This window comes from Pieris napi, chromosome 4, assembly GCF_905475465.1.
Source record: "Pieris napi chromosome 4, ilPieNapi1.2, whole genome shotgun sequence".
Lineage (NCBI taxonomy): Eukaryota > Metazoa > Arthropoda > Insecta > Lepidoptera > Pieridae > Pieris > Pieris napi.
This window is the reverse complement of record NC_062237.1, coordinates 10,971,780-10,987,537: the sequence shown is the minus strand read 5'-3', so window position 1 is coordinate 10,987,537 and position 15,758 is coordinate 10,971,780. Positions and strand designations below refer to the sequence as shown.

Genomic DNA, 15,758 nt, shown 5'->3' with positions numbered 1-15,758 from the left:
CAACTGGTTGGTTTTAAAAAATAATTTTGTTTGTTTATTATTTTTAAAGATCTAAAAATTCATCATAATTCATTACAATTAACAGCAATAGATGAAATAGAGCAAGGATGATGGCACTATTCATGTAAGATTATTTATTATTTTCAAAAGGTAAGATGTGATGTTGTAGGGTGTGTATTGCAAGGTTAACTAGTAGTTTAATTAATTCTAATTTGTTAGTTTGCAATGAGTCAGCGTTAGTTTTAAAATGTTTTTATACCTGTAAGTGCCCAAACCGTAAATATTCGTCCTATTAAATATAAAACACCACTAGTAAATGACGACCTTAACTCCTACACCAGGATATCGTCATTAAAGAGTAAGAAATATATTGAATAAGTATCGTCAAATACATCATTTTCTAACAAAATTTTTAAGGCACTTATATTAGAATAATATGTTCAGTATACATTTAGATAGATATTTACAAAAATTATATTAGATGTATACTGGCTTATTATTCAAACAATCCTTCTAATTTCATATCATTATCATTCAATAATATCTGGCTAGTACTAGTTTCAATGAATTGGCACAATAATATCTTACCAATTTATTGATGGTTAACTGATATCTTTGGTTTGTTCTTATTGTTATAGTTGTAAATATATTAAATAATCCTTTATAATTAGAAACATGTTATGTTTCACTGCATTTTCCTTTAAAACTCATGAATTATTTATTTATTGTAAATATTATCAAACACTAAGACCTCATGGTTCATACAAGTGTGAAAGATATATATATAATATCATTGTATTATCTTCATATTGTTCTATTTACTAAAAAACGCGACAGCATGATGAGTTGCATAATAATTGACCTTAACTATCTCAATATCATTATTATTTAATATTATTTATGAATTATTAAAAATAATTAACTCTCAAATAGTATTGAAGTATAAAATAGTGAAGTAACTAATGGTTTCACTAGTCCAAAACGGCTTAACAAATATTTAAGAAATTCTGTATAATTTGTAGATATGAATATAAATTGTAAAGTTTACCACCAATTATTAGGGTCAATAATGGACAATTGAGTGTCTAAATTCAATACCTACTTACTTGGTATAGCTTGTAGTTGCTGAAGGTTTTTTGTTGCATAGTTGAACTTTTTAATGTCAGAAACTATTGGTGTTGTTAATAATAATATTGTGTTGGATAGTCTATTTATCAAGGAAGACTATAAATTTACTTTACAATGCATTTAACAATGGTTAAACTGTGGCTCATCTACCATAGTTTTAATATTATACATGTTAATACATAAGCAAACTGTATATTTAAACTTATCAACAATATTGTAATTCTACTTTAGGGCTTTACCCATTATATTTGTTTATAACTCTAATCTCACTCATTATTATTACACAACATAATTTTAAAAACAATTTGCTAGTAACAGAATAACTTTAGTTGATAAAAACATCTAATAGAGTCTAAAATAAATATATTAGCTAATATTACTGATTTTTTTCTTCTGTAACTTTTAATTAGCAATTATGCAATAAATAGTTCTTATCAGACTTAGCGACTAAATCATGAAGTCTGTGCATGATCACAATAATAACCTTGTTGGGAAATTGAATTATGTAAATTTTGTTATTATTTCAATGTACAAAAACCAAAGATCATGAAATCGGCTTTAACTTTTTCTATTAATTTTAAAGGCCTTCTAAGTATTATCTATGGCATGTAATTTAATTTTGCATGCTAGTGGACCATTATTATCAATAAAAATATGACAGTGATAATATATATTTTTAAGTATAATAGATATGATTAAACCTGTTTTGGATAACAAAAGAAAAGCAATTTTTTCCTAAAAGTAGATAAATAATAATATGTTTTCAAAAGACAATAAAACAAACACTAACTTCATTATTTTATATATTTATTTAATTATACAATTTTATATTTAATTATATCAGTATGAGCTATAAAACATGTGGCTCTAAGCACATATTGTATATATGGTTAAAATATCAAGGCTACATCTAATTTATACTGTGTAATTAATAATATTGCTCATAATAAAAAAATAATCTTAAATTTCTCCAGTTAATAATATTGCTCATAATAAAATATTAATATTAAATTTCTCCAGTCTCCGATTTTACCTGCATTTACAGGTCTCAAATTATTTTGTACATGTATCTATTGGTAAGGATTCTCTGATAACTTTGACATTGTTTTTACAAAACAAGAATAATCAGTGCCATTAACATCGGCCGCAAAAAAGATAAGGCGATTTTCATTCGACGCAAATGGCAAAGCAATCGTTTCAACAAACACTCCATACTGTTATATCGCGAGTGAAAGAGACAACTGTGGGATCATCGCCCCTACCTCAAAATTCGCCACTGTCTAGCATATGTCTTTAATGGAGACAATGTTTGACGTCATTCATAGTACGTAGCTCTCAGAGAAAAGTCTTGTAGCTCGCATCATAGCCTTATCTTGTTGCGGCTGGTAAATAAAAGGCGATAACGCGCAACGAAGTTTACTGTACTATATGATATCACATTCAACGGAGGCGTGTTCGTGACGGTTTCCGGTCAAGTGGGTTTTACTAATTAATAGTTTATTCAAAACGAGTGATCCGCAAATACGGTCGGTAAACACGTTGTTTTGAACAATAAAATAATAAATCTTAGTACACAGTGAAAATGGCTCTAAGCAGGTATTTTATAAAGCATTTTATAAGTATGCATGAAAACTAACATTTTGGCATTATATCACATCGTCATTTTGATTAGTGTAGTAATAATCCCAAGTAAAAGTTGCTTTGATTATAAGTCAGTTAGTTTCCTTCGAGTTGTTGTTGACAAGGTTTATGGGTTTATTTTCCTTTCGATTGACGTACAAAATTTGCGTTGATAATTGAGGAAAATACGTTTTTCATTTAACCATAATTACCACAGGATAACTTGAATATTGTTAGTTATAAAACAATTTTCAATACAACAGGAGAAATCATTTTATTATTTCAATGATAGTTGGCTATTCATAAACTTTAGACGTTGCTTGAATGCATGTTTGTTATTTAGCAAGGGCTGACCAAGTAATCTTTCTTTTTCATATAGTTTAAAATCAAACCTCCAATTCGCCACGCTAAAGACACTGTCTTTAGTATCAATCAGTGCGATGACTCCTCAACAAAGCGTCAAAGAGGTGTTGAGGACAGCTGATTGCGTGTGCTTCGATGTCGATTCAACAGTCATCAAGGACGAAGGAATTGACGAGTTGGCGAAATTCTGCGGTAAAGGCGAAGATGTTAAAAGACTGTAAGTAAAATCCATAGACTATAGAGTTGATGTTGTGTATGGTGACAATGTACACTTTCTTTCTAGTATAACTTTAATACATGGCCTGAGGCTTGAGACAATATCATTTTGGACACATAGGAATTTGTATGAAAATAGCATTAGCTCACGCTAAGTCACGTGACTATCTATTTACAATTTTTTTTTGAGTTAGTGGGTCACGCCTGCCGCAGTGTATTTGTCTCAAGCCCCTGGAATTCTTATTACAAGCGTTGATAGAATTACGGTCCAGGCTGACCTTAGCAATATGCAATAAATAGGTGACGTAATACTCTGGTAAAAATGCATTTTTGAATGAACAAGTTAAACGGCACTCCGTAAATTGGAAAGTTTAAAATGAAATCTTATGACAATCCAATGACAGGGATACCAACTTGGTGAAAAAGATGTACTATTTCACAAAGTTGGTATCCCTGTCCAAAAACTTAGTTGTCTTACGTATTCGTGTAGTTAACTTAATGGGAATACTTGTTTTAAGGAAAGGTTTCTTCTTTTATATAGGGAATATCATTATGAAATAAACAAAGTTACACAAAACAAAATTGAAATCTTATCTTTGCAAATAATATCGACTAGAGTGGGTATCTTTTTTTAATAATAAGTTTCAATATCAATATGACATAATAAAAATCATTACACGCGTTTCAAGCGAAGGAAAAACACTGAATAAAACTGGTTTAATTATCATAATTAATTATTTTGAATATAAAATAGTTTGACTGGCTAAAATAACGTATTATTGACATTACGTATACAACTTGGCTTTTAAAACTTGTAAATAATCATTACTTCAATCTTCGACTTGGGTTAACCGTGGTGAGGGTCGAACGAAAAAATATTAGTTTTTTTTTTCTTTTTATTCAAAAAAAAGTGCAGAATGGAGGGCCAACCCAATTGGGTTTCATTTACAAATAAAAATAGATGATTCTGAACATAATATTATTTACATTACCTTTTTTTGAAAACATACATATTTTTACCTACAAATAATAAGTGTCGAGTTATAATATTTGCTCAACCGTCAGCTTTCGCTGCCAAGACCAAAAAATTTTGGCTCATATACTTAATCACTTTTTCTTATGCCTTAAAATACAGCAGTGTTAGCCTAGTGCAGAGTTCCCCAAACTTTTTTGTGTAGTAGACCCCTTGCCATGTTTTTCCGTGTTGGGTAGACCCCCTACAATACCTGATATTGATTTCCTGTAAATTTCTAACTATAGTGAAGTTTAGTTTAGTCAGTTAAAAACTTAAAGTAAAAACACATGTTAATTTATACATTTATTAATTGAATTTAAATTAAAACTACTCAAAATAAAATTTTGTATCTGTTTGTTTGTAATGTATGTTTTGATATTATAAGATAGTATGATGTAAGTAAATAGGTACTATCAGTGTATGTGTTGAGATCCACTATCGTGGACCCCCATTTTCATTTCATGGACCCCCAAATTTTTTTTCGCTGACGTAGACCCCTTGCAGGTTGTCAGACCCCTAGGGGTCGATATAGACCACTTTGGGAATCACTGGCCTAGTGGCTTCAGCTCTCTTCCCTGAGGTCTTAGTTTCGATCCCCGGCTGTGCACCAATGAAGTATATTTACATGTACGCATTTAACATTCGCTCGAACGGTGAAGGAAAACATCGTGAAACCGGCTTGACTTAGACCCAAAAAGTCGACGGCGTGTGTCAGGTACAGCAGGCTAGTCAACCTATTAGCATGTCAAAGGACCATGAAACAGATACAGAAATCAAAAGCCCAGACCTAAAAATAACTGATTTTTATTTTTTTTTAAACTATACAAATGTTTGACTAAATACTTTTATTTACAATACAGTATTTACAATTTTCTTAACCTACAAAGTAATAATAAAAATAAAAAGAAAATCAAAACAAATTTAAAAAGTTTGGTCCCTGTGGCAGTGTACCTTTAACGCTGGCAGCATTTCCTCGCTGTATTGCGATACTTATTCGTTGAGCCAGGAAAGTGCCAGCTTTGGGGTCACCGGTACTATCTACTAGCCCCAACTGAAATCTTTAACAAGCGCCTGTGCTCTTGAACCCCACGGCCCAAGAGTCTCTACTCTAAAGGGAACAAAATCGAAGTTGGAGGAAATACTCTTATATTTGTGCCGTTTATTAATTTTTGCCTGCTCTGCGGCCGCCCCTTTTTGCTTGACTAAATTATATTTCGATTGCGCACATTACCGTTGGTGGCGTGACATAATTTATATATTCATTTCAGAACTGCAGAAGCGATGTGCGGTAACATGACGTTCCAAGAGGCGTTAAAGAAGAGGCTGGATATCATACGACCCACCGTCGGCCAAATTAAAGAATTCTTAGAGAAATTTCCTATCAACCTTACACCGGGTGTTGCGTAAGTTTGTTACATCTACTATATAAAAATAAGTCGGGTTTTCCTTCCTGACGCTATAACTCCAGAACGCACGAACCGATTTCCACGGTTTTGCATTCGTTGGAAAGGTCTCGGGCTCCGTGAGGTTTATAGAAAAATTTCAACAGAAAAGCGGGATCACCAAACGAAATGTTACATAAAACGAAGCCATCTGGTGGCGAAACGGAGTTCGCCGAGTTGGCTAGTTTGTTATACATATATTTAAGTCAGTTATATATATAAGTTAATCAAAGTCTGACGTATTGGTTAACGAATAGGTCTTAAGTTCGATCGTGGACATGTAGGTACGCAAACATACAGAATTTCGTCCCTATTAAGGACATTACTCGCTCCTTTTTTGTCTGTAGTTTTTAATTAGGGGCCAAACAGGCAGGACTGATACTGAAAGTAGGTTCGAAAGTGCGTTGCCGGCCTTTTAATTGGTACGCTCCTTTATCGAAGGACCCTAAGTAAAATCCATAATTGTGTCTATATCTGACTTAGACTGAAAATCATTTATTACATTATTTAAGCAATAAATAGTCAAGTGTATTGAATACATGTCTTAACAGACAACACATAGAAGCTAAACATTTTTTTTTCGTGAATTGTAAAGTTAATTTGTATTTTTAACAACGCCCATAAAACCAATGTATGAGTCTTGTTTATTGTTTATGGTTTTTATTAAATTAGCTTAAGGAAGACGCCGATATAAAATTGTGCTATCTGAAAAGATATTAAATTCGTTGTATTTAGGAATGAATTTCTATGATTAGATTACGATATTAGGTAGATAACAAAGTGCAATATTTGCAATAATAATATACCTACTAGCAGCCTCCGCGAACTTCGTTTTGTCTTAATAACACTTAATTATGTTATCTAGAGACAGTTCACTTTTCCAGAATAAAAACCTAAATACTAAATAAAACTAAAATTTGAATTTTTTATCTCCATAAAAACCTTCCTCAGAGTTCAAGGAATAAAAAAATACTCGAATTGTCGCCTTCGAAATATGTTTTGCGATTCATTTTTATTTATATAAAATATTTTTAACGATGTTTCGTTTGTTTTGTTGATGCGATGTTTCGTACGACAATTGAGTTATTATATACGCCGGTTTACGTTACGTTACGTAAATGCATGCTCCTATTTCACCGCGCCTTGCTGAGATGAAACGTTCTTATTTAATTATAAAATATCACCGTATCACCGTCCGTAGTTCCACAACTGAGCGTTTCATAAGGTAATTTTTCCGCGCACCACCACTATGTTTTTCGAACCAATTCGACTTAGAGCCTTTCAAGAAAAGAGCGTATTAATTCTTAATAGGCCGGCAGTGCGTTTGCGAGCCTTCTGGCAATGTCAGTGTCATGGGCGGCGGTATCACTGAACATCAGGTGAGCCTCCTGCCCGTTTGCCTCTTGTAACATAAAAAAATTAATAACTGCTTAAAAATGATGAGAAGCAAGATGTAATGTTTGCTTATAAACGTTTTGTAAAATACGTTGGCGATTAAAAAGAGTTAACTTAAAATCGTGGATTAAAGGTAGTTTCGGTTGCCATAGTTACTACAGTCTAGAAACAAAGACAGCTGTGTGGATACAGAAAAACATGTTTCCTTTCCTTTTATTTCGGGTCCGTTTCGGTTAAATTTCGCCTGTGTATAATGAAATATTTTTATTATTGAATCATACGTGAGGTCATTGCGATAGTAAAGTGGTATTAACCAGATAGTTTCTTGAACTTATGTCATGTTTTTATATCTACGAATATAATAAACACTGGCTGATTTCTCGCTGAATCTTAGGAATTTTTTAGGACTTTGACAGTGTGTAGAGAGAGTAGCGTGTACTTTAAAAAAAATGTTTATTCATTATAATATCATAATTTTTTGTTTGTTTTCAATTACAATTTTGAAATTTTTAAAACTTTTATTTCCTCCCAATGTTTTTTACCGAAAAGCATTACGCGATGTACCACGCGTTAGTGTGTAAGTAAGTTACGGGTAGACGTACATAAAAAGAAAACTTTTTCGAATACTTTGAGCGATGCACTATCTTTATATGAGGAATGATTAAATATAAAATAAGATAAAAAATTAATTCTCTTTTCCAGGGAACTAGTGAAGGTACTACAAGAACGAGGTGTGGCCGTATATCTCGTATCTGGTGGCTTCAGAAGTCTCATTGACCCAGTGGCAGATCTCCTTTCAATACCCAGGAGCAATATTTACGCCAACAGACTCAAGTTTTACTTTAATGGTAAGGAATTTAAGAAAATATTGCAACCGCTAAGGATGTGTACAACTTCGCGATCTTAGCCATTGGAGCTTTCGGCCCATTAGAGGAAAAGCAGCAACTTTCCTCCACAAAGCACATAAATACATCGAGTACTAGCACAGTTTTCCATATATTTCTTTTTAGTTTACTGTAGGAATAATATTTCATTAGAATATATATGACTATTAAACATCGTCTATTAAAAATATTCTAAAAATACAATGTTAAAATTCAAACGCGTAAACCAAGTTTTTGTTTAACTGTTGCTTTTAAAGAGCAGCGATCATTAGGTACCCCATGACACATGAGATACTGAAGCAATTATTTGTAAGAATAATAAAAAAAAAGTTTAGCGTCTATCAACTAGTAGGTACTATAGTACCGTGGCAAAATAGGAGTTATAGTGAGACTAAAACGCAAACACGTAGTAGAGCTCAGTTGAAATTAATATTTTCACCCCGTGCACGAATTCAAGTCCGACCATTCAGCACAAGTAACACTCGTTCCATCGCCCTCCTACTAACCCTAGATACTAGATAATTAGGTTCAAGCATGGCAATCAAGGCCGGCGACGCACTCAAGACGCCCTCTGGCATTGATAGAATCCATAGGCGGCGGTGTCGCTTAACATCAGTTGAGCCTCATGCTTGTTTGTCCCCAGTTTTTTTAAAAAAAGACAAATACATTTAGAAAATCGGCATACATGTAATTAATTTATATCGCTGTGGGCATTCCTAATCCAGTCGTTCTATACTTTATAAACAATAAATAGAAAGCAATCTAATTATACTTTAACCTGACACACTGACCATATAATTATATTACAGACGATAGGGTTGTCACATACAACTTTAATGTAAAAGTAGGATTATCAAAAATATGATATTTTACAGTTATATTTAGTTCCTTATTCTTTGTAAAACTGTTACCTATTTTTAGCCGTTCTAAGGCACATTCTAGCTCGTATTTCTGTTAGCTTTAAGGCCGAAATTGCTTAAATAAAGCCTTTTTTATTTCCATATCCTTCAGTCACATTTCGAGTATTGTTAGGAGCGTTTGTTAGCGTAAATGTTCGTCACCTGTGGGTGACGTGTGTGGACCGCTCTAGGGTAAAGGCCTCCTCAACATCTTTCCAGATGTCTCTATCTTTGCCAATAGTCTCCAAGTATCTATTAAGTCATCAGCCCTTCCTTTTCGCTTACGCACAGAAATCGCTTACATCAAACAATAGTTGTGTGTCAAATATTTTGTACTGGCATTGACAAAACAAGCTGTTACATTTCAGTCTCTTTAGTAGAAGAAAATCCAAAATCCATACGACTTTCAGCCCTACACGAGTACATTGATATGGAGACACGCCTCTGTCACGGGTTGTTTGATAACACTTATACATGACACCCGGTTAAAGAAATTCCTATGTATAAAGTAAATTCCTATAAAATCTACGTAAACAACCAGTGGCTCTATAGCCTTTTGCGCCTCGGATTTATGTATTTGTTTATCATGATCATTTGTCAGTGTAATAGGCAAGTATCAGCCTTCTGTGCCTGACACACGCCGTCGACTTTTAGAGTCTAAGGAAAGAATCGTGAGGATGCTTTCCTGTAACAAATTAAACTGTATGAATTTTAAACTAAAATCATCTTGAATCATTTCAGCTAATGACAAATTAAAATTCTGTAATAAAAATCTAAATTTACCGCCAGTTCTTAAATCAAGGCGTATCGATGAAAAGAACTGGCAAGTAATTTTCCGTCATTCATGTTATCGTCAAGTTTTTTCTTATAAAATATATATACTAAGAAGTATGTATTTAGGTATTCTTAACGTCATTTAACGTCATTTGACAGTTGTATTTAGGTCGATCATACTTGGGAATTCAAATTTGATTGCGTAGTTTGTGCAAAACAATATGAATTTTTTTATCGCGATACTTCTGCCAAGGTAAACTTTGTCGCCTTGATAGATTATTGCGCTTGTTAAATAAAATGTGATTAGATCGGAGATCTTTATATTAAAATTAAAGAAAATATTTTTATTATGAAACATAAGATACCGGTATCACTTATTCCACGTCATTAAAAATCGGTATGCATCCTTACTCATCGGCAAAGAAGACAGAGGGTGTAGGCCGAGAGAAAAAGCCGGCGTTAAAAACTATCGGTACTCTTTTAAAATAGCAAATCATCAAACAACACTTATTTTAATATCGTATATATTCTTAATAATAATCCAGAGGCGCTACAACCCAGAGTCTTAGCAGATTACAGCCGGTTTTTTGATAATTTCTATTTCATAGACAATAGCTTTGTGTCTGACACATGTCGTCGATTTTTGGATTGCCGGTTTCTTCAGGTTGATTTCTTACGGGCGAGTGTTAGACATAGACGTAACATTTATTACTAACACACACACACATAATAATAATAAAGAAAAAAACATTTAAACATAGACAGAACGTCCATTGGTGCACGGCTGAGGATCAAACCTTAGGGATGAGTGTTATGTTGAAACCACTAGGCCAACACTGCTTATATATTCTAAATGCAACGGCAAAAAATGTTCCTTTGAAAGACTGAAACAAATACAAAGATGACTCTTTTGCAAGTAAAATACAGATTATATCAATGCATATATATTATATTTATAGATTAAGTGAAATCAATTTTTTCAATAATTTTGAGACATTAACGGACATTTTGCGTGCTTACCACCCCGTATGGGTTCTTCTCGATTTTCGCTATATATATTATCGTGGTATACATTGCAAGACTATGTACCAGCTATGACAATAAAACTATATTTAATAGATATATTCTCAAACGATGTGTCACATTTGGTACAGGATTTTTACATACAACTGGCATTAAACCTTTGTGAAGCTGTGCGCGGTAGTAAGTAAGAGTTATACTCACTAAAACCCCACGTAGTTATCTTCTTTATTTAAATTTTGGTTAAGGCTTCAAAACGACTTTATTATTAAGTATACTGACGCATTATACAAATGAGGTTAGCTTACAAATAAACAGTTATCAAGCAATTATAGTTATCAGACCCCACTTGAATTGACGGATTAAATGATGTAAATTAATACAAAATTATCTCAAGCGTTTGTAATGGCTCATTGCTATGTAATTTGTTTGTCATATTGCTATTATGGTTTTAATTAATACTTAAGAGTTAAAAAGTCACCCCCATAAAAACTAAACCATTCGGTAGTGGGTTATCTGATACATAATCCGCTGTTTTGCTAGTTTTTGTAATATTTAGGTTTACTATAATTGTCATATATTTTAGAAAATATTAATATACTGTAGATATAGCTTTATGTACGATGTGGTGAACTTTAGTAAATAAATCGGTCGAATTGCTCCGTTTCAACTTATGTACTAATGTCTCTTATCATCACAGATTAAACACAATTTGAGGGAAAGGAACAAAAGAGATCGATAGAACGATTTTACTTTTATGAATATCTATATGTATCTTACCATTACATTAAGTAGATTACAAGTAAATGTTTAATTACTATGAAAAGCCTTATGTTTCCATGTTAGACTTATGTTCACGTACTTATTAAAACCATTTGAGACATTTCGCGATAGGCGAGACCGACTAATGCCAAATGAATTTGTATGGTCACGTGACGCGTGAGCTAATGTCATTCTCATACAAAATCTTTTAGCGTGAAGTGACTTTGTCTCAAGCACCTGATCTAAATGAGTTCACGATGTAAAGATGCAACATCAGCACCTACGGATATTAGTAGAACAAATTTGCGTACAGACACGCCTGGATTGCCATTGCTGTCGCTGGTTACAGTATTATTATTACTTTTGTAATAGAAATAGGTCTATTTACATAGATATTTGCCGTTGTTAAGGGTCTGTTTCACAATATATGGATAAAGTACCAAATAGCTATGCAACACAAATTATTTGCAAGATAAATTGTGCTTGACACTTCATCGGTCTCATAACTTATGATGGACTCTTTATTTGACGAATAGCGCTATCTAACTGTCGTAAAATGCAATAATAGTGTTTATCCTACCAATAAGTAAGAAATAGCTAATTTAGAACTTATGTAGAACTTATCTGCACATAGTGAAACAGACCCTAAATGAAGGATTTTTAAAAGAACATAGACATGAACTTTTCTCTTTTTTTTATTATTTATAAAATTAACTGTCAAGATTAAGGAAGTTTCGCAAAATACACTAGATGATAAAGAAAATATATTTTTTAGTGATCATGAAATCGCTGCGTGAGGTTCGTGATAACAGATTTCCGATGAATAAATGACTAATATTATCATTTTAAGTAGTTTGAGATGTTTACGTGGTTATGAAGGTCAAATTCGCGAATAGAAAAATCTAGAAATAATTTCGATTTGAATAGCCGTGATTGCGTAGAAAAATGTTTGTTTTTGAGTATAATTTAGTTTCGACCTTCTTCTTCTTTCTTTTAGTGCCTCTCAATTACTGGAGGTTGGCTGTCAGAATCTTGTTCATGATTACTGACTACTAGGGAAAAATATTGAGCAGTGGTTTCCCGTTGCCTTCTGCCCCAGACTTTTAAGGGATTATTTCCTCCCAAGGTCGCTGTAGCCTCTACTAATCTGTTGTCGGATCAGGTGTGTTGTTATACCGCCACTATTCGGTCGCCAGAGCCTCGTCCATTATCTAGCAGGGAGCACCACGATACAAGGTATCGCCGCAGTGTCGCGCGTGCAGATGAGGCTGACAATTGGGCCGGGCATGATGTTAGTTCCGTTCTCCCCTTACTCTCTCCTTCCCCGTTTTTCTTAATAGTAAAAGTTTACGTAATGCAACCTTCTGTGCCTGATACGCTCTGTTGATTTTTGAGTTTAAGTCATGCCGGTTTCCTTACGATTATTTTCTTGAACGTACGAGCGAGTGTTAAAAGCGCACTAATAAAGAAAAAACCTGATGGTCCTTCAGCTGCATGAGACGTGCACCTTCAAGACACCATGCTCTTACCACATATCACTTAGACATCCCTTCCTTCTTCTTTCTTTTTAAGATTCACATAAGATTGTTTTTCGTGCTAAAAACGGCAATTTTATAAATCAGTTTTTATCTATATGTTTTCTCGATAGCTTACATGACATGACAAGTTGCATGTTAAGTCATTTGTTTGTGAGTTGTTCGGATCACAACAACTTTAGGTCAAGCATGGCAATGACATGATATGAACCTGCAGCTGAGTTTCATAATTGGACGTTGAGGCAGAATACGAAATTCCATCTATCCGTATCACCTCGACGTCCGTCGTTCCCCAATTGAGCGTTTTTAAGGCAGTTTTTGCCGCGCACCACCACTATGTGGTACCAGCTACCAACTGAAGTATTTTCGAACCAATTCGACTTAGGGTTCTCATGCACTCGCCATCCCTCTGGCATTGAGAGTGTCCATGATTACCTCAAATGAGGTGAACCTCCTGCCCATTTGTCCCCTGTTCTATAAAAAGATATTGAGGCACTAGCAAACTGTAGAGTCGACTCCCGGTGTGGGTCTTCTCTGGAAGATACGACCTTCAATTGTTTAAAGAAAGAGTGTACTCCCCCTCGGCCGACAACGCCCCCAATGAAATGGGTGTCTATGGGCTGCGATGAATGCTCTTTTGGGATTTCTGTAGGCTCGTTTGCCCCCTATTCTATAAAAATAAGTTCAAAATAATCTTAGATAATAGCTGAACTAGTTCAGGTGGCCATCGATGTCTTATACAATCGTTTTAAGCATAAACGAGAATACTCAATCAGTCAACAAGTTACGTCACTGATAATTGCAATCTCGGTTTTGTTGTGAGAATTAGACCAAACGCTTATCAATCCTTTGTTAACTAATTACATGGATTTTGTAAACAAAAGATTTCTAATTCCATCCGATTACAGGAACTTATCACTCCCTTATGTTTTTTTCGGAATGCTTTATAATTTGAGGTCTTTTGTTTTGTAATCCTTTGGTAATATATATCATTGTAAACTTATTATAATCAAAATGTTTGTGCCGGATCTGAAAATTCAATATCATTTATTCATATAGGTAACACTATACACGTCAAAATATATATGATATGCTTCTAATTTTACATTGACTGCCAGTTCTCAAATCAAGGGCGTAGAACGGAAGAGAAGAACTGGCAATAAACTCTCCAGTCTCCGCTACTCTTTTTAATCGCCAAGTTTTTTGTTTTACACAATGTTTGTACGGAGCTGCAACCATTACACCATGTTCCACATGACATCTTAAGTAATAAATAATAATAATATAAATTAAAAACAAAGATTTGTCCTCTATCAGCAGGAGGCCACACATTGGTTATAAATGTTACAACTTGTTTTTTCCTACATTAAATTATAATACCTACCTTTAATTATAACATTCGCGTAATACTTAAATAATTAAATATATATAAAAAAGATTCTTCTCCTCCACTCCATTCCCTTCATTGATGTTTATGAGTAGCAAGAAAATGCATCTTCTTTTCTTTCTCCAGGTGAATACGCGGGTTTTGATGAGAACGAGCCTACGTCTCGGTCTGGTGGTAAGCCCCTGGTAATAAGGCGGCTGAAGGAGCAACACGGCTACCAGAAGCTGGTCATGATTGGAGATGGCGCCACTGACGCGGAAGCCAGTCCACCCGCTGATGCTTTTATTGGTAAGATCTCTTTTACTGGTTCAGAATATAGATTTCAGCATAAGTTTTGTGACTTGGACTTCATAACTTTTCTATACTTCATCAAAACCCAATTGACTACCTGATAGAACCTATTGTTCTTTGATGTTTTTTTTTCACCTTATATTCATAAGTAGAGTGAATTAATTAATAATGTTTTTGAGCATCACAGGGACAGCTGATTATGTCCTTGCTTGTAAGTAATTGATTTTCATGTGTTATGTAACTTAACACAAATTGTTCTTCTCCAGGTTTTGGCGGGAACGTCGTACGGGAGGAAGTACAGAAAAGAGCGCCCTGGTTCGTAACAAGCTTCCAAGAATTGACAGATGCTCTCAAAGTTCAAAAGTGATCTTAATGACATTGACATTACGGCTCCTGTGACATAGCCACAGATAATGTAGAACAATACCACAGACACGGTAGTTCTATGTTATCTGTGACTTAAATGTACGTATCGTACTTTTATATATTATTTAAATAATACTCGTCAAATATATACTACATAATGTTGTATTTTGGTAAATGTTTATTAATATAATATAATAAATAATTTTATGGCATTCACAAGGTTATTAAATTAGGTTATTAGTGTTCGTGAAATATGTATGTATTATTAAATATTAATTACGACTTACTAATTATTCTAATACAGAGCCTTATGCCTTTATTAATAATAAATTTCCTATATATTTTAACTAATATTTGTTTCTCTTTGTTTTTTAAACCACACAATAGTAAAAACTATTTCTAGAAAAAAAGTGTCTCACTTTATTGTTTATTATACAGACTTTTATTTACTGGCATAAAATAAACTTATGAGAAATATTTATGTGGTATACATTGTTTAGTGTTAAAATAGTAAATACTTTTTACACGCTCTTTCTTAGGCAAGAAAACAAAATATTTTTAATATGAATTTTATATATGTACTGCCATAATGTCTTCCCGTATATATTTATGTTATTGTACTTTGAGTACAAAATTTATGGATTTGGTTGTGTGGTGTATG

The 15,758-nt window shown here is 33.5% G+C and overlaps 1 protein-coding gene across 3 annotated transcripts; it reads left to right on the top strand.

The window, feature by feature from the left end:
* Positions 1 to 15,471, top strand: LOC125048847 (phosphoserine phosphatase). 3 transcript variants are annotated; one of them, XM_047647767.1, is made up of 6 exons: positions 1 to 124; positions 3,128 to 3,328; positions 5,611 to 5,745; positions 7,882 to 8,027; positions 14,567 to 14,728; positions 14,998 to 15,471. In XM_047647767.1, the coding sequence occupies exons 1-6, from the start codon at positions 108 to 110 to the stop codon at positions 15,096 to 15,098; spliced, it is 762 nt and encodes a 253-aa protein (XP_047503723.1). In that variant the 5' UTR covers positions 1 to 107; the 3' UTR covers positions 15,099 to 15,471. The 3 variants fall into 3 exon arrangements, with proteins under 3 accessions (XP_047503723.1, XP_047503725.1, XP_047503724.1); XM_047647769.1 differs by lacking the exon at positions 1 to 124 and adding an exon at positions 129 to 150; XM_047647768.1 differs by lacking the exon at positions 1 to 124 and adding an exon at positions 2,172 to 2,724.
* The last annotated feature ends 287 nt before the right edge of the window (positions 15,472 to 15,758 follow it).

Bases quoted from the DNA above. Each gene is read 5' to 3' on its own strand.
- LOC125048847 (XM_047647767.1), top strand. The intron at 5,746-7,881 runs GTAAGTTTGTTA...TCTCTTTTCCAG, and splicing joins AACCTTACACCGGGTGTTGC to GGAACTAGTGAAGGTACTAC. The intron at 14,729-14,997 runs GTAAGATCTCTT...GTTCTTCTCCAG, and splicing joins ACCCGCTGATGCTTTTATTG to GTTTTGGCGGGAACGTCGTA.